The following is a 23,426-nucleotide window of genomic DNA, read 5'->3' as shown; positions in this document are numbered from 1 at the left end:
CCCTTCTTATAAGTCCAGTTAATTCTCTGATGTTGGAGTTCTTTATTCTCTTTTTTTCTTTCCTTTGTGAACTTCTTTCTATCACTGTTTCCACCTGTCTCTACCGAGTCCTATGTTCTATGTTCCTATGTTTCTGTCTATGATCTATTGACTGAAGCTCTCAACTTAGTGCCACATTTCTGATTTAAGATGCTACAAGACAATTAAATAAATGGAGAATTATTTTCTATATGCTCCTTGTGTGCTTATTTTTGTGGCTACTGCCTGCTGATTAAGTTTTGAATGTTAACAACTTCTTACTGCCTTTCTGTTATCAGGCTCAAAGAGACTAGATACTGTTGTTATACTCTGTAGTGCTGTTTCTAGAGGTGGGCATTTAGTCTCCAGTCTCCTGGATTCCCCAAGCCTCTTATCTCAGTTTTTAACAAGAGTCTCTCTAACCCCTCCTAAGCTTGATGAAATAGAGGCTAGCTGCACAAGATTACTGTCAGGTGTCAATAAAATTGTGATACAAGAGAGAGAGAACCATCTCTTTCACAGTTAGTGGTGATAACTAAAGATGATATTAACTTAACAAAGATTAATGTGCCTATGAGCCTTTGAAGTACTGTGATGGTCAAATATACACAGTAATAAAGCCTTTAAGTGCTGAAAGTTACTTATACAGTGCAAGCAGCTAGAGACAGACAAAATAAGAAAAGACAGAAAAAAGAAACAGAAATGAGAGATGACAGTCAATGGCAGCAGGTCAGACAGTAGACAGAGATTTTATTTTCTGCCTGACTGGCACAGCTGTTAGACAGAGTGCTTGTCAGTGGAGCGTTTGTCCTGCTGGTTGTACTGTCCGACACCTACAGGACCTTAGCTTTCATTGTTGTCAGCTGAATGGCAGGTTACATAAAAACACTCTCCTCTAATACATCCGAAAAGAGAATTACCATACTGGTCCAAATAGAAGATGACTCTGAACATGGTATCCTGTCCTGGTTGCACAGGATAATCCACAGACCTCACTGTCATCAGTTTTTATAGGGACTGTTTCTCTCTTTGAAAATAGAACCAGTGTTTCTCCCACCATTGTCTTGGGGGTTGGCCTGCCCCCTCAACATTACCCCCCACCCCTTCAAGAGGCCAAAGGGGGAAAAAAATTAGGAAAACTAAATATTTTATTTATGTTATTTATCTAATTCAATCTAATTTTTCAATCTAATTTATGTGAACTTATTTCATTTTAGCTCAGTGTGAGAGTCTATACTATGTTTTTATGTTGTTTGCAGTTTGCGTTTCTCTCCTCTCCTCCTCTGCACACACATACACATGAACACTCACACACACAGTGGAGGAGCAAGGAAGACACGTTGACAACTCCTTACATTAAGCACAATAAAAGCTCCAACAAGTCTTATTAATCTCTGCGAGAAAAGTCAACCTAGGGGAAACACTGGGTACTAATTTGGTAAGTCACAACTCACTTCAACTCAACTCACTGCCTGGCTTTCAGCTTTCAAATAAGACCCACAAAGTTCACTGAACACTCTCACTCAATTATCCAAACTGATCCAATGAGATAAGTGGAAAAATCATTCATTTCCCTGGTAACAAGCACTGAGGACGGATTGAGGGTCAGAGGTCACAGTACACAATAGAAGGAACAAATACTCGTATGACGCTACAATGGTACATGTTATACTGTAAGTTCTTAAAAAAGAAATGGATGAGAATTTTTAATGAAAAAAAAAGACTGCAAGTCATCTCATGCTGATCAAGCAGCATGGGTCATGCAACGTTGTGCTCAGGTTATATTTATACATGCACTCACTAAAATATTCAACATTTTCAGGTGTTTCAAAAAGATGAGGGCATGAATTTTAATTACACATGAATAATGTAGTCACAATCTGTCCTCTCTTTATAGTGCACACTTAACACACAATCCCTGTCTTTTCAATTCATAAGTTAGCAACATGCATTACAATCACTATAGGTTTATAACAATCAAATGAAAGCTAGTATGAAATGTGAGGAAAAAAAAGAAGATTTATTTACATTTCCATCTCAGTATCAGTCATCTGCTAACTGCTCTGAGGATGAGCACCTCATCAAGTTCAGCAGCTCCCATCAGCTGCGGTGGAATATAAAAGGGACTGTACTGAGGAAAATCCAACTGAGGCAAGTAAAAAGGTGAGAAAAAAATGTCTAACATTTGAAATTCCATTTTGATGTCTTTCAGAGAATACACAGTAATCATCAAGCCTCAAAATAGAACCTTTGAGAAAAAGTTCGGAGAGATGTGGCCGCCACCAATATAGTTCTATACATGGGATTAACTGGTGGAGCTTAAACCTGGTATATGTTTGATGTATTTTAACCAACAGTGTTGACACAGGTGATCTTTTTAATGTCTTCACTGAGATCTTTTCATGGTTGTTTTCCCTTTCGGAAAAGTTGTGACTTGTTGATGGCAGATTGATTTAACCAGTAATTTTAACATCAAGTGGGTTTTTTCTTTGATTTTCTTTGATTGACATTTTACTCATACAGTGACTATAATTGATGACATTACTGACTGGGCCAATTCCCAGTTTAAATACAAGGACAATGCAGCTCTGGCTGATGTGAACTTCCTCAAAAATGTAAACTGTGGTTAGCCAGTTTGGGCCGCTTTCTGTTTTTTCCTTTGTGCGTCTGATCCCTGCAGTATTTGATAGTGAATTCAGTATGGGGCTTGTGCAGTGCAAACTTCTTACATGTCTCTCATCAACGAATGAGAAACAAAATTATTGTAGAAAAGTCATAGACAGATTAATCAATAACAGTTACTATCTTAATCAATAACAGTTTGTATCTAATGTAGATAATGGTATCTAATGAGGGTATTATACACCACATCTGTCCTGTGACCTGATGATGCATGACTCATTTATTGTGTTGTGGCAGGACTATCACAGTTTAAAACAATCTCTGCAACACCTAGAAGGAGAAATAAGAACCTTTAAGTGTTGTCCCAGTTAAGCTCTGGTAGACTAATGAAGAATAAAAGGAAGAAGGAAATAATGTCTTTCTACGCATCTACTACTCTTGACGTTCAATGGTCAGATCACCACCAACAGAAATCACATTCACACACAAAAACTCACACCTCTTTCTCTCCGGGCTGTTGCTATAGAGACGCTAATAAAATTGTCAGAATCACTGAGATGTTTTTCCTTGCAGTGGCTTGAGTGACAAAAGCTGCTGACAGCTGGAACACACAGAGAGCACTGGCCCTAGAGCATGGCACCAATACTGCCAGACTAATGCCATGTTCACATTTGGCATAAACTAACTAACTAACTAACTAACTAACAAATAGAGATTGCACCAACTGGTGTTGCAGGCCACACTCAACTATAGCGGTAAGATTCAAACCAAGATGGCACTGTACATAGATATAGATATAGAAAATGTTACCATGGTGACTCACTAGAGTATGCTCCATTTTATTTCTATGGAAAGAGGTGGAATCCATGCAGTTTTTGTCACAGAATAGATGAGGAAAAACTGATTTTGTCTTCATGTCTACAATCCCATCTACCCCTCAGTAAAAACATACATGTACAATAACTTACACCAGAAGTAAGAAATCTTTCAATGAATAAATTATAGTGATGAGGTGATGTTTAACAGACAAACAAGTACTGAAAATGTCACTCACTGCGTACGTGTTTTGGTTCTGGGCAGCTTAGAAGCATAATTACTGAACAACTGAACAAAGAGGCAGGTTTAATGTAAAACTAAGTAATTACAATGTTGCTTTTAAGCTAATTGCTACAACAGGCTGCCACATCAATTTATCACCCTTTTATTTGTCTACACATTTGCATCGTACTACTTATGAGGCACTTGACATTCTCCCCAGGGTTCATCTGATTGCCTGCCTGGCGCTGATCCTTCTGTTTCTGATCTGCCTTAGGTTGCTTGTGCTTATTACCAACTGTTAGCCTGACTGACTATGTTTCAAATGATTTTTGTCTTGTGCAATATCTCCATACAGGTTTCAGTTCTGTATACACATGTATGTATAATGTATTGTGTATGGGTACATTTCCAGCTAATGAGACAGTGGGCAGTGAATGGCAGTTAGTATCTCCAATATCAGTTAGCACCAGGAATACCATTTAGCGACAGAAAGGAGCAAGCAGCAGAAATAAGGTATATGTAAACAAAGAACGCCTATAAGACCCTATGCATTACCACATATTAGTCTAATGGCAAAGTAGTGTCGAAGGGAGATCACTGGACCAAAGTCAAGGAAACACACAGTGCCACTGCTGTCATTACTGATCATTATCTTCATGCTGGTGGTTTCTTTACATTTAAGCTGCAGGCAGTGTGTGGTGTGATTCTACACTCTGTTAAAGATCAGAAATTAAAGTCCTTATAGAGACCTAATAAGCTCAGTTTAGGAGACAGCAATCTGAGAGGCACAACTGTTCGTCATTATAGTCTTTCTGAGCAGTGGAGGCCGATAATAGATGGTTTATCAAGTGCAGAAGAGTGGGCTGATCAATAGGAAGCAAAGTGGAGGGTCATCCTGTGCAAAATGAAGTTTATGTGAAATGCTATGTTTCAGTCTGGTTGGGTGAGGTGCCAGTTGAGCCAAAGTTGCCTCACAAGCTGGACTAGCATCAGGAGCTAAGACTAAATTAGCTTGCATGCCATTTAACAGGGTCGTTCAACAGAACTATAAAGAATTTCTTGATTTTCTACTTAAATTCCCTTATCCTCTATGGATGGTCACAAAAAGAAAAACCAAATCCACTGTAAACATAAAATGAGCTTCTCACAGAGGATGACTGTAGTGAGAAAATAATGTTTGCATAGAGGAACTTACTTTGACTTGTTCCTGTAGTTTTCCAAATCGAACTGTGCCATTCAGAATCCTGCTGATGAATCCCTGCTTTTCCTGCTGAAGAACTGAAGCCTGGAGAGGCAGAGAGGGAGAACGGGGGGTTACTGATCTAAGAGCGGAACACAGAGGGGGGTGGAAAGCACAATTGGATGAAGGAAGTTAGGGATTATGGGAGAAATGGATGAAAGAACAGAAGGAAAGAGTGTTGAAACTGGTGCCAATTTACAATAGTCCTCCCTATTTTCAGTTTAATGCTCGAGAACTGCAACTGTTCAGGATATAAAGGTACATGGAAATTACAAAAGCAATTAGTAATAGTCTCTCAATATCAATTAATCAATGTCATAATGTCATAATCTCCATGTCAACAAAACAAAGTGGCTGGTTATGGTTCCTTACGGCGTCAAGATCTTGGATCTAATCAGCAAAATTCACCTGTCTTTTTATGCACACAATTTAAGGGGAACTGTGCAACTAACAGAATTAAGCATGGTTGTGTGCATCATGTTAGATTTACTAATTTGACCTCTCTCATTTTCCTCAGTAAATGTTTTGGAACATAATTTCATTTAGAGAATTCATCCAATAAACTGTCTCTTGGAAACTGTTTCAGTCCCTAATTGTGTAATTACCAGGACTATTCAAGGTTCCATGATATTCACTGCAAAATGCAGTAAAAGACAGACTGCAGACTGAGCTCTAAACATTTGTATTTGTACTTTAAAGAAGAACATCAGTAAAGTGTCAGGGATATTAACATCAATACTGTTGTTCTGGGGGTCACAGTTGATACTGAAGTCAACTACAATTAAAACTAAACTGATCAGCCAGTCCTTTTTAAATCTGGACCTAGACACAGGTCTGCCACTGTCCAGACATACTCTAGCCACAATGCAGCAAATTAACAATAATAATACCTTTACCACCCGTATACACACACACACACACACACACATCATTGCAGTCACCTTGTCCTCATCCAGACAAAATTGGTTCTTGTTAGCTTTAGACCTGCTACCTCTAATACAGTGTCAGTCTGACCTTCTACACATGATGGGCTCTTGCTTATCCTCTAAACAGTTAGCTATGGCAATGTCCCTGCATCTATTAACATTTACCAGAAAAACTTTCTCCATTCCTCTGCCAGACATGCAGCCAACTGAGCCAAGTGCATACTGCAGTAGTTTCTTTGCTTACTTCTATTTGTTTTTCATAAGCTTTAAGTTTTTATGACTATACATTGCAGAGCACCTCCACTACCAGAGAGACGAAAAGCGAGGCCTGAATAGTCAAAGTATATCAGTATATATTTGTATTACAAATAGAAATAAGAGTATTTATTAAATTAACTGCAAAGTTCTATGGATCACAACATCAGTCAGCTGTCTAACATGACAATGCACTGCTTTAGGCAAATGTTGTGATTCCAGTCAGGTATCTCTGAGAGGACAATGGTGCTATTAATGGAATGCTAACAATCTTCTGTTAATCAATACAATGTCAACAACCACAGCAAGAAGAATAATTCTCTCTAAGCGTCACTTCTCTGTGATTTCATGCTTGTGTGTTTTTTTTCTTGCTGAAAATAGATCAAATCACCAAAAGTAACAGAATCTAAAGTTGTATTGTGTGTGAGCTCCTTTGTTTCCATCATTCTTTTGTCTCTTAATTGTAAACTAACAAATGAAGTAAATATCTTAACTGGTTATAAACTTTGACCAAAATGAAGCCAATGAAGCAAGCAAAAAAATAAATAAAATAAAAGTTGACCTTGTTTTAATTTTTTTTTACAGTTGTAAGCAGCTCCTCCATTTCCCCTGCACACTGCATTATGGGACAAGAGCGCCTGTCAGCAGCCTACACAAAGATCAAGCTGGTTAGGTAAACCAACTGACATAGGAGTATATTTAATTCACTTTCCTGGAGTGAACTGCACTGCCTTCTCAAAAGTGTGCAGCATGGAGTTAGCACTCAGTATATTTTCGACACCTCCGCTAGTTACAGCCCGACTTACCAACATGAATACTATCATTCAAGGTGCACTCCTGGTTTAAGTGTACTGAGGTGGCAGCTCATTACTGCCCGCTAGGCACATTCTGCAAGCAAAAGAGAGCTCACTGTAGACATAGTTCAGCTCTGGGATTCTACTCTGGCTCTCTCCAAAACATTTCGACCTATCGTTCAACTCTACCTAAAACCCTGTTTACACATGAAATTATGATATATGCAAATCTTTAAGCTTAATTACTCCATATTAGTCAATCAATAGGAGTTATTTAAAAAAACATTATCCATCAATACACCTCTCTTCTACTCTCTCTCTCTTTTTCATATCAGACATTTTGACTTGTCATAGCAGGAAAAGAACAGACAAGACAAATTTAGTTAAATGACTCAGTTCAATCAGGTGTCCCAGTGAGCCATGACAGCCAGCCAGCATGTAAATACCAGGACCATGAAACTAGCCCACCTAAACAGAATGCAGTTGTTTCTAATTACATCTGTGCTTTTCCTGCTATGACAAGTCTATTGCAGGCACTTTAGTAAATTCAGTGGAATGCTTAATCAGTCACACTTGCATTTGCACATTTGTTATTGCATCTCACTGCTGACATGAAGAGCGCACGTCAGATGGCAGGGAAACCTGTTTGATAAACGACACACACGACTCCAGGGACAAAAACAGAGCGCAAAAAAATACGAAAGTCTGCCCTCAGAGTTTTCTGTCTCTGTGGATCTGTTAGCTCCTCAGTATATGTAGAGAGACGTGTTATCAGGCATTTGCCAGATTGTCTGTGTTGCCTTGGTGCTGCAGCATTTGAGTGATTCCTGTCTAGCAGTTTGTGTTCTGGGCGCCTGCCAACTCTTCTGTGGTTATTTCTATAATCCTACCTGCCTGCACGCTGGTTATATGTCTAACAGATGACTGAGTGCGCTGCTTTTAAACCAAACCTGCTGAGTTTTGGTGTCTGCATTTCAGCTCAATCGTATTTTGCCAGCTACCTGAGCTGACACTTCTACCAACAGCCAAAAGGTTAAATAAACTCTATGGTTCCAAAAGGAACTGTCTTTCTGTTCTGATTGGTCAGCTTGCATTCATTTTCAAAATCTGAATTTTACCGTTTCAGCTTGTGTAGTACAGCAGGAAATTGTCAGTATAGCACCTGGTCTTTGTCCAGTCTCAAAAGTACAACATATAATACCTTATTTCCCTGCAGTAATAGAGGTGTCAGGAGGATAACATGTACATGTATGTACATACCTGGTCTTACCGATGTCAGAAGTAATATGTGTAACATGCATATAATGAATAATACAAAATTATTCTACAGTATCAGTAGAATCAGTAGTACCATGTGTAATAGTTGGTCTCTCTCCTGGGAGATGTGCTCAGCCACAGAAATGACAGCTCCAAGGTAATGCCGAGTCTTTTCCTCTTTCAACACACACTCCTCCTTCTGCTGTTTCAATACACTCATCCTCCTCTCAGCCTTCCTGGGATGGAGAGACAGGGGAGGAGAAGGAAATAGGTAAAAGAGCAGTTGAGAAAAAAGATGAGGGGAAAGAAAAACATGGGATGGAAAGGGAAAGGAGGATAGCAAAACACAGGAGGACAAATATAATAGAGAAGGGAGGAAAAATGTGGGACAGAAAAATGTCACAGGGGTTAGATGGAGGAACATGGCAGATAGAAGCATAGGAGACAACTGGATAATATCTGGAGACCCTGTCAACTTGATGCAGGCAGGGTGAAAACACTGTTGATTAATCAAACACCTTCTGACAATCTTCACACCTCAGAATGAGAAAATTCACATTAATCTCAGCTCGTCTATAGGGAGCAGAGGAAGGTTCCAGAGACCAGAGCAGATTTTAGAACTGCTTTAATGGACGACAGAAAATAAATGATGCACTGTAGGAATATAACCTGATTGAACTTTACTACTTATAACGCTGTTCCAAAGCCAACTTCAGCTTATGTCTGTATAGTATTTTAAACAACAGCACCATCTCACAATAGGACTTTCATGATCATTTTACTTTTACTTTTTGGGTGGAGTGAGCATTTTAATCAACACATGGGATAAAACTGGGAGGTGACGATCCCAGTATTTGAAAAAATAGCTGGAACTGTAGCATTTCTCTAGCTGTAATGCTGCTGATCTTTCCTACAAGCTGGGAAGAAGCCACCAACTAAAATCTCACTTCAGGTTAAACTTGGGGTGCTAATCAATGGCTTTAAAGCTATTTGATTTGATGCAGTTGATGGCAATTTGACGTAAGGTGGAATTAATATTTTGTTCTCTTGAATTTGATTAGATTTTCTGTCAGAGCCGGAATCGTCTCAGCCAAAACTGTAAAACCATTAAAGGCCCTGTCCAAGGATCAAACCGGTCAGCTTCCAGTCACTTTCCCACCCCAAATTTATCCTTAAAGTCCAGGGTTCAAATCAGTGGAACACACACACACACACACACACAGACACACACACACACACACACACACACACACACACACACACACACACACACACACACACACTGGTCTGCTGGTTTGGAGAACGCTTTAGGTAGTCCAATCTTTTGACAAGAAGTGTGTGGTAATGTAATATACCACTGTTGAGCAGCTGCTCCATCTGTCTGCTGTAATAACTATCTGCTCAGGTTTTTCAAGTGACTGCTTCATCTTCGTCCTCATTTTTGCACTTGGGCCGTAACCTAATTTGCTTTGACTCAAGTTTTCAAAATCCAGTTAGATTGTAAAGCCAAATATAATTTGCAACTGACCATGTGAAAACATCTTTAAAAACGCAAATCCATCAGGGATTTGTGCGGCATGCACCAGGCTTCAAGTGTGAGATTATAGCAGACAAAGTACATTAAATATTTAGTACCTTTTGGCTTGTCTAGTGAGCTCAACCTCAGCCTCAATTCTCTTTATATCAGCAGTCAGGTTGGCTTTGTCCAGAGCCAGACTCCTATTCTCCTCCTGCAGACTGGACACTCTTAGAAGCAGCTCATCCATCTCTCTCTTACTCGTGCTCTCCTGCTGCTCCAGCTGCCTGAGAAGAGCATATTTTACAGCACATTATAACACAACATCTGGTACTTGATGAACACTTCTCAACAAGATGCATCCTGTCACTATATAATGTACCAATATACAGAGATTTGTCTAGATTTTGACAGTCCCGCTAACTTGCATCCCTACATTACTGAGTTTTCTGCTAAATCCTACTTCTTCCCTTCCTTTATCAAATATAAGTAAAGCTGTTACACCTATGATTCTACTACATCAATCTATCCATTACATCCAGTGCCTCTCTATTATCTATCTATCTCTAACTAAAACTTAGCTGAGTTGAATTCTTAGTAAGTCTGTTTGATGGATGAAGACTAGAAGCTCGGGCATTTTTGGATGAGAATATGTTGCGAGAACTGTTAATCATTTCCTAACAGAGCAAGTGTGTCACTATTATAAGTGTTTGTGCTCAGTTCATCTTTCTTCTTCTTATTCTCGATTCAAAACAAGAGAGAAAAGAACTGTGGCCTACCTCAGGGGCAGTTGTTAATACTGACTAATTTACATTTTAGACAAAGAAATATTTCATAAAATAAGATTGCAGCGGTACCGTCTGAGTTTCCCAGCAATGTTGCAGTGTTCATCCCAGGTGATAGCATCCTTCAGGCAGGCCTGCAGAACTTGGACCTCCCTCATATTTTTCTGCACCTCCCTCCTGCTCTCTTCCAGGTCCTCCTGCAAACGCTGCTTTTCTGCCTCTAACAACATCAGTTGTTTAGACACTTTGGTTGCTACACAGAGGGGGACGAGAGGTTGGAAGAGGGTAGAAGAAAATCTGAGTAAAATAAACAGTCTAAATGAAAGCAGAGCAGAACAGAGAAACAGAATTATGCTAAACATTTTTCACAGAGGATTTTTCCTCTACCTGCCCCTAGAATTTATTTCATTTTTATATTTAAGTCTTTTACTGTACCTTCAGACCGGTGTCTGCTGTGGGTGGCCTTGGCCTTAGCATGCTGAGCCTCCAGCTGATCAATCAACACCTGGTTCTCCTGCAAAACCAGAAAGGCCTGTTCTTGTAGTTGATGACTGCAGAGAGAAAGAGAGAGAGGGAGAGATGTCTATATTATGTCTATATTAAGTTGCTAGAACATAAAACTGCTATGGCAACAATATGAGCAGAGCAATTATAAATGATCAAACAAAACATTACTCTTTTAATTTGTACTAAATTGGTTATACATTTACACAAAAGCCACAATTTAAACAATTGCTTTAAAAGCCACAGTCTAACAATGTATATGAATAACAATATGAAAAACAATGCATTTAGTATTTTGACCTCTCCTTTTGCTGCCTCTACAGGTAATCAATCAATGTCAGAGTCAGTTCATGCTATATTAGCACTCAATTAAACACTATCTAGATTACCTTGAAACCATCCAAGGTTTGTTGAGAATGATTCATTTTTCAAGGAAAAAGTCTTACAGGGCCTTTTTAATCCTTTAAAGACAAAATAAGCCACTAACATACAGTATAGCATTTCTTTCAATGTACTGGCACTATATGTTGCATTTACATTGATTCTTGTAACTATCAATGATACTTTTCTTTATTTTTATATTTTGAAATAACTGTGCACTCTGTTCTAGATTAAATGTAATGCTTTCTTTATCCTCATGAGTATTTTGTATTCTTTAGTGCACTGGAATATAATCATTGATCTCTGAGTGAAATCAGGGAAAGCAGTACCATATCAACAAGACTTAACATTGAATTAGCAGCAAGCTAGAGATAGTGAAAGGTGAACAGGCAGTGGACTTAGAACCACTTAAATGATTATTTGGTTTGTATGCAAAGTGATGTACTATAACACTTTATCTCTTATCATTATCTTATATTATATGTTACTAAATTCTACAATAAGAAAGTATTTAATTTGAAAACTGCCCTGGAGTTTCCAACCTGCAGCTACAAACTGATAGAACTATATTAGACTGACAATTTAAGGCAGGCTATTACAATTATTTGACTTACAAGAGCTATTTACAAAGAGTAAATACTGTTGGTTTGTAGGTGTTGGCAATATTAGAAGCTAGGGGGATCATGAAAGATGGGGAAAATAAGGGAGCATAGAAAATGTAAAGCCTTTTCTACTGATATTTCATCATTTGACACAATATGAGCTTTAGTAAAAGACCCAGAGACTGACAAGCTGCAGTGCAGAAGAGAATAGAGGAGGTATTTCCACCACATCAGGAGAATGAGCCGTGACAGTCCAGCAAGTGCTGACAGTACTGAACCACTACACACATGCACACACAGTGTATTTCTTCTTACCAGTCCTTCTGGCTGACCCCTCCGATCTTGGCAATTTCATCATGGAGTCTCTCATTTTCTTTGATCACCTCCTCTACATGAACACGCAACCTCTTCACCTCCTCCTATAACAAGCAGACAAAAACACATACAGACCTCTGATTTGATAGACACAAAATAGCATGCTGAGCCATTTTGCATGCTGAGACATCTTCTACTCTATCACCACCCTTTTGAAAGAATTAGGGATACCCGCCCCCGCCCCCCCCGGGGAGATGCCATCCTTGACTGTGACTACAGCTTGCTACACCTGAGCTCCTCTTCCAGGAGGGACATAGCACCTCCATGCACATAAACCTGTTGAGTCTCATCATTGACAGTTTAATTGTGTAGTGTGTGAATGGTTTTTTTTTTCCCTCGAAGACTGTCACTGAAAGCTTTTTTGATCCTTATATGTCTGATATCAACAAAAGAAGGCAGTGGCAAAATGTCAAGTTTTTTTGAAGGATCTATAATATATTCACAATCTCATACACTCTGTTTTTCCTCATTTTCTTTTGACAGTTGAAATAAGCTATTATCATCAAGCCAAGCCAAAGAGTTTCATTTCCACTTAACCATCTGCAGTAACAACTTTACAGCGTATGCAATAACAGACAACTGTTGTTTCTCTCTAAAATAGTGTACGCTATGCACAAGAACTCTATCAGTGATAGCATAATAAATGCTTCATGCTCAACACTGTTTTAGTGGCCATTTTCTAGCACAAAATGTGAATTTTGCAGCATTGTTCCACAGCAAAATTATTGGCATTAGTAAAAAATATATAAATGTTTTGTGTTTGCATTTACTGTCTGTGCACCTGCATGTTTACCTCACCTCCCAGACACCTCCATCATGCTCACCACCAAGTGTATTTCAGGTTTTGGGACCATAGGTATAAATACATCCAAGGCAGCACATTAAATCACATTAAATGATCACTGCTTGCGTCTCTGATAACAGACCGAAGCTGAGGTGACAGATGATTGACGGGATAGTAATAGAAACTCACAGAAATGCAAACAATCAGTCATACAAACTTTACCTCTGTGGTTTGCAGAAGTGCATCTTTCTCATTTATCCTGTCTTCGTAGGCCAGCAGCAGAGGAGATAAATACTTCATGTCAAGCTACAAAAAAGACAAAGAGAAATGCTACAAATTAGCTACAACATCAAAGCCATAAATCTATTGCAATGCAGGACTTTGTAAAGGCAGGAAAATCACTTTTCATCTCAGCTCAGAGGGTGGTAAATCTGAACCATACAAAGTGCAAATGGCTTTATTTTCCTAATTTAATCAGCAGTCATTCCATTCATTATGGAAGGATGGTGAACAACGTGGTATTGGTTGTTATGGTTGTTTGAGTGATAAAACAGACTTTCTCCCTTGTGCAAATTTTTACCAAACCTGGCCCGTTACTTCCAAACTATTAGGCAGAGCAGGTATGATTTCACACACTAAATCTATTTCAGCCATTAACTCCAAAGACCAACCACATTAATCTGCAGCCATGCTGATCAGCTAAATTTGAATAGTAACCAGCTATAAGGTTAGATTACTCTCCTGCCATATTAAAATAACAATTCTATGCTGTATATAGATACTGACCAGCCAAGGAGGAGCAGACCCTGTTGTCGGTAAACCACTGATCTTGGAGCTCTAAATGAGACAGAGCAAGACAGAGAAAGAAAAAGCTGTTAGTCAGCATACCATCATCATCACAATGTAAATATATAAAAATATACTGATAAACCAGAGGGTTAAAGTATAGTGTAGTATATATGACAAAATCAAATCTGAAACAGTGAAACAATTTAGGTGCCTGAAAAAGACAATGTTTTGTTTTGCTGTTTCTTCTGTGTAGGTGTGGGAGAAATGTCACAGAGAAGCTATTCCAACATTTTCTACAGCAAAGAACATTACAGTTTTATAACAATAGAATAAATGGGGAATCAAAAGTAAATTACAATATATATGTGACCTATAGAGACAATTGTAACTAATCAAACCAATTCACACTTCTTATTACTGTACTTATGACTTACTATTATACTATTACTTACTTACTTGAAGCATTATTCTACTGTAAAACCACTGCCTAATCTTTTTCCTTTAGCTTCTCCTTTCACCAGGCACACTTCATTAATGAGGGTTAGCAGAGACATGCAGGTACAGAGGAAGCTAACTCGTAACGATGAGACCAAGAGATATCCTGGTGTGAAAACACAGCATGCGGTAGTCATGATTAAAACCAAAGGCTGGCTTTCTTCTGCAGTGTAACACACACAACAACCCAGAATGGACAGACATCCACAGACAGGAATAAGAAACTCCTTTGGTCCAAACAAGACAGACAAAACGAAAACCTTATTTCTCTCGGCAGGGTTCTGCTTCAAAGTCAGATTTGTATCTCAAAGGCTTGGTTACAAAGACATGTTTTTTTTAGTGCTAAAGCTGTGAAAACATACTGGTATTAGATTCTGTATAAAAGATGACTGAATTAGACTAAAGGGAGAGGTGATAACAGGATTACATTTAATCCTGGATCTGAACATGAGCTGGATTGAGACAGGCAGGTTGATAAGTACAAAGGTTCATGGTGCAATTCCTTGACAGTAAAGGATCTTCTACAGATAAGTTTTGTAAGGCTGGCTATTTAAGTCTTCAACCAAAATTCTCTTGATCAAGATCATAACAATTCCATGTCAGCTACATTCATAAATTGTCAAATTTGATTAAAGACAAAAATGATTGTATTGATTTTATTCTGAATGAAAAACATAGAAGAGAGTCATACATAAGAACTTCACTTCATATCTAAAATGAGGTACTGCTCAGAGTAGCTTGTCATACCTCCTGTTTGGTCAATGGTCTGAAGCGGGTTTGGTAGCGGCTGAGCTCCACATTCAGACGGTGAACTGTCAATTTGAGGGCATCATTTTCATCCACCAGCTCCTGAGCATGTTGCCTCAAATTCTGTAGCTCTGCCTGGCTGCCTGGAAGAACAGGATAATGATCTTATTTAGAGTACCATGATACTTAGATAGAATGCACTGGGATAATTCATAAATCTCAAAATATCATAATACATCACAAACAAAACTGTCAAAGTCAAGAGCTTAGATGCCTTACAATATGCGACACAGTGCCATACTCATTATTTTAGATTCAGGAGGGAAAAAAACAGAGAGAACTGGTGAAATCTAAACTAAAAAAAAAATCTTCAGTGTATGGCAGGTTAGCTTAGTGAGACTCTCTGCTGGCTGACAATGAACCTCAGCCTGAGGGAAAACAGAATTTCACCCTCAGGGTATAATAAAAAGTACATAATCAATGCATCACTAGCAGAGACTGGCAGTAGAACTAGGACTGCAAATTTTCCATCCTCTTTTTGATTTTCCTCACTTTCATGTTTCTTTTCATTGCTCCCTCTTCTTCTCATCATGCTGAGAAGGTGCTGTGGAGATCAGAGATCAGAGCCACATCTACTTGCAGCACTATCTCGCGCTCCCTCCTTTCACCCTTGCACAGGCTTCTGTCTGCTGTGACTCACTGCTCCATTCCCTCTCTGTCTTTCTCCTTTCCCTTCATCCGTTTTTCTTTTCTTACTCCTTTCTTCACTGTATCAATTCTCTCTCTGTCTCTCTGTATATCTCTAGTGGCTCCTCCACTCTACCTGCAGATGACCTCAGGTTTGAGGAGGCTTGGCTGAGACTGATCTCCTGTTCCAGGCGGTGCAGTCTCTCTTCCAGTAGCTTTTGTTCATCTGCCATTCTTGCTTTCTTTGGCAGGGCCTGCACTACCTCCCTCTGCACCTCACTGTGTGCCCTGCTGGGCTCTGGAGATGGCTGGGTGGGGTGTTTGGGGGTTTTGGCTTGGCTGGCTGGGCCTGGGTGGTCAGTGGTTAGGATGGGTAGCACAGCTGAAATATGAAACACTATTAATGGCAGTAAATGTACATACTCTAAAAGGAATAATAGATGGAAATGTACTGTAGTCCTAAAAATATATAGTCTAAATACAGATAGAGGATTACTTATGGGAATAAAAAATCAAGTATCTCAGAACTGCGTGCGAAGTAGAAATACATTTCTTGAACCATTATATATCAAACAAAGCAAAACATCTCTGTACAGTAATAACTTTACCAACAAAGAGTATATCTTGACATACTGCTACAGCTATTGCTTTTTGTCCCAATAAGACAGAAAACACAGACACGCATGCAAAAACCCAAACAAGAACACCACCATCACAGGAACAGAGTGGAAGGAAGAGAGGAATACAGAAAAGATGAGACGAGATTGACATTATGGTGAAATCTACTATTAGCAGGCAGTATGGTGCATGTGTCCTTAATTGCTATTAATGCATGGTAACAAATCCTGTACAGTGAAAGCTCAGAGGAGCTCAGGTATATTGCATTTTCCCTTAAATGCTGCTGATGCCCTTCTCACTTGGGGATTTAAACTTAAACAGCATGCTACTGTTTGTAGATGCCCTCAAATGCACATGCAGTGTGATACATGCTGCTACAGTGAATATAACTGAGTATACCTTACTTATCCTTATGTCTACCTTAGTTTGGCACAATAACCAATGTAATGAACACATGACAAAGGGTAATGTTCTACAGATACAGTCTACAGTTCCCATCAGTAATACTGGTCTGTCATGACATCTTGAGCACATTCACAGAGAATCCAACATGACCAGTCGACAGCAGTATCTACAGTGAGTGCACCAGTGAGAGCTAGGTTTGGAGCTGTCTATATAGGGTAGATACGGTAGGTAGGGTAGCACGAGGAAGGGACAGACAAATGTGAAAAATTTTAAAGTTCAATATACAAAGAAGGGACTACACAAATTAGGTTATTATTTAAAACAGAAGTCAGAATTACAAGAAAACAGTAGGCAACTTAAGAATCTCCACCTACATGGCACATCTTCCTTCCGACTGGCAGAGCTCTTCTTGACAGATGCTTTCTTCTTAGAGGAATCACAGCTGGCTTCAGGAGACTGGACACTGGTTTCCTCAGTGAAATCTGTGAGATAAAAACATCATGCCATCATTCAAGGGTTAAAACTGCAGAAGTAGTACTGCGTTCTGTGGGCTTACTTATATAACCCCATTTTAGCATGAACTCCATAATGTTATGTAAAAGTGACTTTCCCCATAGCTTCAGTGTGTTACTTTACAACACAGGCAGCCTGTAAGTAGCATACACACTTTAGTGATTAAGGTAGGAACATTCTAGGGACTCGTAAAATGTTTTAATTTAGCACAGCCAAAGCCTGAGGCCAGTTTTGGCAATAACAACTATAATGAGACTTTCCATTTAGCTCTAATGATGTAAAGCTACATAATGGCTGCTATAAAACAACATGTTGGCTAAATAAGATATTGCTGTCTATTTACTGACACTCAACACAATGTTGGCTGTTGATTACCACCTACCCCTTGCTTCAGTGGTTGCATCAGCAGGAGTATCAGCTTTAATACATTTAATATAAATGTAATGTGTAAACTCAGTGGACTCTGATTTACAAAAGTCATACATAGCATGTTTGCCAGTGACTTGTGGCGGGACAACATCCTTTATTTATATAGGATGTTGTTGGATGATGATAATTATACTAATGGTGATATGGTTTTATTATGAAGGTTTTATACTGTACTAGCTGTGCGCAGGCAGAGTTCCTACTATCTTGGGATTAGCGCTTAAAACTAACAACATAAATACAAAATCAGAGTATGACCAATAATATTCTAAAATTCAATTGTAAAATGTGTTGAAAAATCTGAGTTTCATTTCTTATGTTTTTTCAAGAAAGCCCTTTGGAAATAGTTGATATGGAAAACTTAAGTTGTTTTATTCTGCTGTGTGATATGTAAGTAAACTCTTAAATAGTGATCCATAGTAAGTTCACTATGGGTTGATAAATTACACTGTACTCAGTGTTTGTCCTATTTAAAGGTGTTACTATTTTACTACTACTAACAGACAGTATCGTGTTCATACATTAGCGTGCTATCTGACTATACCACTGTCCATTCATCTCCCATTAGTGTGAAGTCAGTACCTGGAGAAGGCAATCTTCTGCCAGGCATCGGAGTTGGCTGAGGTGTTTGGGTCTGGAAGATAGACAGTCATAACATACAGAGAGACAGGCAGTAGGACAGATAATGAATAAGTCTTTTCAAACTGATTTTCAAAACCTGCTGTCTGGATACCTTTTGTGCGAGGCTATTTCAGAGACCGCTGCATTCATGGCCATCATCAAAATGTGGACAATAAGATCTTGTGCAATCATTGTTATGAATCTTAAGAGATGCATTAAAGCAGTGTGAATGAGTCACAGTGATGAGTTCAGTCTAAAGATGAGTTGCAGTAGGAAAAGAAGAGCAGGAAAGCAACAGAATAAGAAGTCTGAAACACATCACTGAGGAAGACTGTGATCTGTTTATTTCACACCACAAGCCTAATGGCCAGGCATAACTACCACATGATTAGAAAAGATACTACAGTCATATATTCGCACGCAGCTAATGAAAGTGGCTGCCTGTGGATTGTTGAAGGTATAGCCTGGTGTTTTTATATGGATCTTATTTGTATGATGGTATTTCACTCTGTTACACTCTTAAATATTGACTACTATACTGTGTGCTCATCTTATATTAAGGTACAAAGAATAGCAACATCATGTTCTGCTAAAATGTTTTCAGCTAACTTTAACTGAATACTATTGTGAATAAAGCAGCAGGCAGCTAGACTCTGGATTGCCTGGAAAGCCAACTGACAGGGGGAAACAGGGACCACTGGGACCATTATAGGTTAGCAACCCATGGTAGCAGTATACAGGGTAGGAGCAGAATAGAACAATGTCCCTTGAGTCTGAGAGAGCAGACTCTTGGGCACTCAGTCACTGTGATATTGAATAGAATTCTCACAGGCAGAAATTACATATATAGACCATGGAAAAAGACTTGCCATTTCAGCCACAGAGAAAAAGACATTTCAGGTGTGTGGCTGGGAAACAAGCACCCACTACGAATACACTGTAGTCAGAATCACAAATGCAGTTTTAAGGCAGCTTACAGGGTTGGAATAAGACTGAACTGTGACCAACAGAATTGCTTGAGCATCAGTGGCAAACACTGAAAAACTATGTGGTAATATAGCAAGGGTGTCAGCTGGGATAGGCTCCAGCTCCCCCACAACCCTTAATGGATAAATGACATAGATTATGAATGGATGAATGTAGAAAACCTGCAAAAGCACAGAGGAACAATAGCCAAAAGCCTAAATCCCACTCTAACACTCTAATATCTCTACAATGTCCTTAAAGAACCTCAACTTTCTACAGTACGAGCCTCAACAGATATACATCCCTCCATGCTGTGTACAAGTGTGCCTCCCAGTGGGTTTTACTGGCATCACAATACCCACGATTAGCTTCAAGCATCACAAACTGAACAAGGTATAAAAGATATTTGACCGATAGTTGTCCTCTCTCAACACACACAGTCAAAATATACCTCGTTTAAAGCAGATAATCTGACTTGTCATAACATGAAAAACACAGGTTTAACTGATAGCATTAAGAATGTCTCAGTAGGTCATTCCAGTGTACACGCTGTGGAACAGGCTCACCTAAATGTAAAGCATGTCATAATTTGGATTATTAATTACACCTGTGCTGTTCCTGCTTTAACATGTATATCTTTCTGCCCAGTGCAGTATTGTGATGTTGGCCACTAAGATACCCCTATTTATGTTTCTAATGTGCTTTGAATTAGAAAACATTTTTGTAGTTGAGATTAGAACCAGCCAGTTCAGTCAGAGAAGATCTTTCTATAGAAGCTTACCTTAGGTTTTATTGGCAGAGCATAAACAGGTTCTATGATTGAACAAGAGTCCTGTCTGTCCAGTGTTTGGTAGATGTGGTCCTCCCTGTCCTCTTCATTCTCTACCTCCTCTTCCTTGTCCTCCAACTCTTCCTCTGAGTGGTAAGGGGAGGACAAGCGAGGCCGGCTAGCCAAATCCTCTGACCATCTGTCTCTGGAGAAGGTAAAAATTTAATATCTCAAAAGAGCAGTGGAGGGAAATTAGCTTAAATTTGAATTCAGTTCCTTAGAAGGACAAAATAATGTGACCTGTTTAACTTTGAACTTGAACTAAGTATTTCTCAGTGCATTTTGACTTGCCACACTAAGAAAAGCTCTGCTGTTACTAATAACATTAACAATGGCTCTGTCATATTCAAGGACAATATCCTGAAACTGAAGCAGCCAAATGGATATCAGCCATTATTAATTCTATTATTTCCATCTATGCTTTTCTGGTGACAGAGGCCTACTTTAAAAATTGCTGGAAAAAGTGGACTTCAAAGCTTACAACAAGATGATGGTTTCATGAGAAATAGATAATTGACAACAGAACAAAACCAGAGCCCATATTCTATATTAATAACATACAATTTTGCATAACATTTTTCCCCTTTTTCAAGGTCACATCCCACATTCTACAAACAACTTTTTTGCTTTTACAACCCCTTTTTGGAGATTTATAATTTAAAATAGGTCAAATTACACTTTTACTGCTATTCCTAGAGGCAGGACTCTGTGACACACTTTATAAATACCAGCCCAGGTCACATTTAAACTGCAAGACACCTCGCAGAGGGAGTTTACCTGGTGTAAAGTGCTGTGCTGATGTTTGGTTCAGATATGAAAGACTCTGATCTGTCACTCTCAGAGAAAGACCTCGGTCTGGCAGGGGGGATGGCCCATGTCTGTCCAGTGAGCGAAGAAGACAAGATGGCTGCTGCTAGGGCTGATCTGTAGATGGAAAGGCACATTTCATTTAAGGAGAGGTAGACACTTTATGTGACAGAAAGGCACTGGAAATGAAAGCTACTTGTCACATCAACAAACAAAACCTATGATGTATGTTCAACAAAGAGAAAGAAAACAATTCAAACCCAATCTATCCATTACATTTGTGATAAAGAGAGAAAAATGTATGATAAAGGTTAGTGGCGAATAGATCAATAACAGCAACAGTATTCTGCATTGCAGTAACAATGACAGTGAAAATTCTTACAAGAACAAAAAACAGAATTCAACTTCACAACATGTAGTACGCATTTGGGATATTTAGAAGCATCAACTTAAAAATAGATACAGGCAAAACATCACAAAATAGTGGTTTAATGGGAAACAACATGAGAGGAAAAACAATGAGATGAAAGGATATTGGAGGTTAAAGGTGACGGAGAGTGTTAGGTACCTGGGTCTCTCAGGTGAGGGGTCTGGGCTGCGGGGGGGTGGGGTACGAGGCACAGCAGGCTTTGGAGCAATGGAGGCAGCAGGGATCAAACCAGGAGCTATATGCTTCTACACATCACACACAGAGGAAAGGTTAGCATCACACAGACATATAACACATTAACACACACACACACACACAGTGTTGGTTCTGTTACTGGTTGAGGAGGGTTTAAGTCAGTACATAAAATAACGGGGTTAAAAAAACACACACACTCTCTCTCACACACACACAGGCTAAGTAGGAGGGTAGGAAAGACAAGAGAGGCTAATAACAGAATCACAACATGACCATTTGTTCAACAAGATATCAAGCACTGACACGTTCACACACTATCCTGTTATAGCAGTGGACCTTTCCTACTGGAAACACACTGTTGGTGAATACAGATCCAGTATCCAATAATATTTAGACTGGCCTCCAAAATAACAGCAGAGAAGTAATGGACAATAAATCCCTTTACTCACTGTGGTAATTTTGGTCAACAAAACTAATACCATACACCATAAGCGGTTACTAAACTGGCGTTACCAAATGTTAATTTAAATATTTCCTAAAATATCTAACTTCTGTTGACGTTAAGTAACAGAAATTAATGTGGTTTCAATGACAATTAAAACCCAGGTGAATATAATCTACATGAAAAGGGCATTTAGACGTTTAGCTAGCTGGCCAAAGGATTTGTTTCATACAAGACTCAAAACTTACGAAGTCCTTGTCTTTGTCCCTCCTGAAGCTGAATTTTAACATCGTGGAAAAAACGTTTTTGACCGTTCCTTCACTAGCTAAGTTATTGTCCTAGTTTCGGCAAACAGCTCTCGTTGTTTACCGCGTATTATTTCATTCTAACAGCATTAAAAACTTTACTTCTCGTTGTCATGTGTTTCATCTGTCATCTGTCCTCTTCTACGCTAAACCGATTAGCAAAATGCACAAGCTAACTATATTCAACAGGCTGGCTGCTTGTAGGTTCCTCGTATCTAGACGCTTCACCGAAAGAAGACACCTCGATACAAAAGTGGCGTTGATTGGCTGGAAGTGATGGGAGAAGCCAATCAGTGACTGATATAATTCACATAGCAACGGTGTCCTTACCAACCAGCGGCCTGGCCAACAGGGGGCAATGTCGCTCTATTTAATGAGTTCCAATCGTTAACGGTCGCCCTCTGTCTTTTACTACATAAGGCTGCTGGAAATGACATTTCATTCTTTCTTTCTTTCTTTCTTTCTTAATTTTCTTCACCAAAATATTAAGTACAGTTCATCTCAAATTTAATGCAGCCCCCAATCAAAATATAATTTTAGCAGTACTTTTTAAGGTACACACTACACCTGTGTAAAACTGCTGACCATTCAGATGTTTATCATGGGTAGCCCACTTTGAGAGGCTGCAAAACTTGGCAATTGAATTAAATATGTGGTGCCACCTTCCAAAACTATTAAATATCTCAATATTTATCCCAGCTGACTGATAGAATTAAGGTTTTCCAAGTTTGAACAGAAAAGAAAAACATATTTTGTCATTACATCCATCCATCTAGTTACTATACACACCTGCCCTCACACCCAGGGCGATCGCAATGACTTACTTTGCAAAAAAAAAACAAAAAAAAAACATGCATTACCAGCTCCCACTGGCTGTAAATCATCTGAGAAATTCAGTGTGAGTTTTATCAAGTGCTGCCCTTAGCCCTTAGGAATGGTTGAAATATAAATCCTGTAACCATAACTCAAAATTTAATTCCTGAAATATTCACTTGTCCTGTAAAAATAAGTTTCAGTACTGCAGAGAATTTGACCTTTGGAGGAATCCATTTCC

The 23,426-nt window shown here is 39.0% G+C and overlaps 1 protein-coding gene across 1 annotated transcript in view; it reads right to left on the bottom strand.

Annotated features, from left to right (window-relative positions):
- Positions 1-22,593, bottom strand: part of cep89 (centrosomal protein 89) — a 50,774-nt gene extending 28,181 nt beyond the window's left edge. Inside the window, exons 1-16 of the mRNA XM_018697502.2 lie at positions 22,316-22,593; positions 21,569-21,675; positions 20,971-21,117; positions 20,146-20,338; positions 18,360-18,411; positions 17,213-17,320; positions 15,952-16,197; positions 15,129-15,271; positions 13,884-13,934; positions 13,320-13,403; positions 12,254-12,357; positions 10,887-11,002; positions 10,524-10,704; positions 9,786-9,953; positions 8,245-8,386; positions 4,874-4,963 (exon numbers count right to left, since the gene is read on the bottom strand). Of these exons, the coding sequence (XP_018553018.1) occupies positions 4,874-4,963; positions 8,245-8,386; positions 9,786-9,953; positions 10,524-10,704; positions 10,887-11,002; positions 12,254-12,357; positions 13,320-13,403; positions 13,884-13,934; positions 15,129-15,271; positions 15,952-16,197; positions 17,213-17,320; positions 18,360-18,411; positions 20,146-20,338; positions 20,971-21,117; positions 21,569-21,675; positions 22,316-22,357 (1,974 nt within the window). The 5' untranslated portion in view covers positions 22,358-22,593. The remainder of the gene's footprint in view (positions 1-4,873; positions 4,964-8,244; positions 8,387-9,785; positions 9,954-10,523; positions 10,705-10,886; positions 11,003-12,253; positions 12,358-13,319; positions 13,404-13,883; positions 13,935-15,128; positions 15,272-15,951; positions 16,198-17,212; positions 17,321-18,359; positions 18,412-20,145; positions 20,339-20,970; positions 21,118-21,568; positions 21,676-22,315) is intronic.
- Between the last annotated feature and the right edge of the window lie 833 nt (positions 22,594-23,426).

The sequence above is a fragment of the Lates calcarifer genome, linkage group LG2 (assembly GCF_001640805.2).
Source record: "Lates calcarifer isolate ASB-BC8 linkage group LG2, TLL_Latcal_v3, whole genome shotgun sequence".
Lineage (NCBI taxonomy): Eukaryota > Metazoa > Chordata > Actinopteri > Centropomidae > Lates > Lates calcarifer.
Note: the sequence above shows the minus strand (reverse complement) of the source record. Positions and strands in the feature narration are given on the sequence as shown.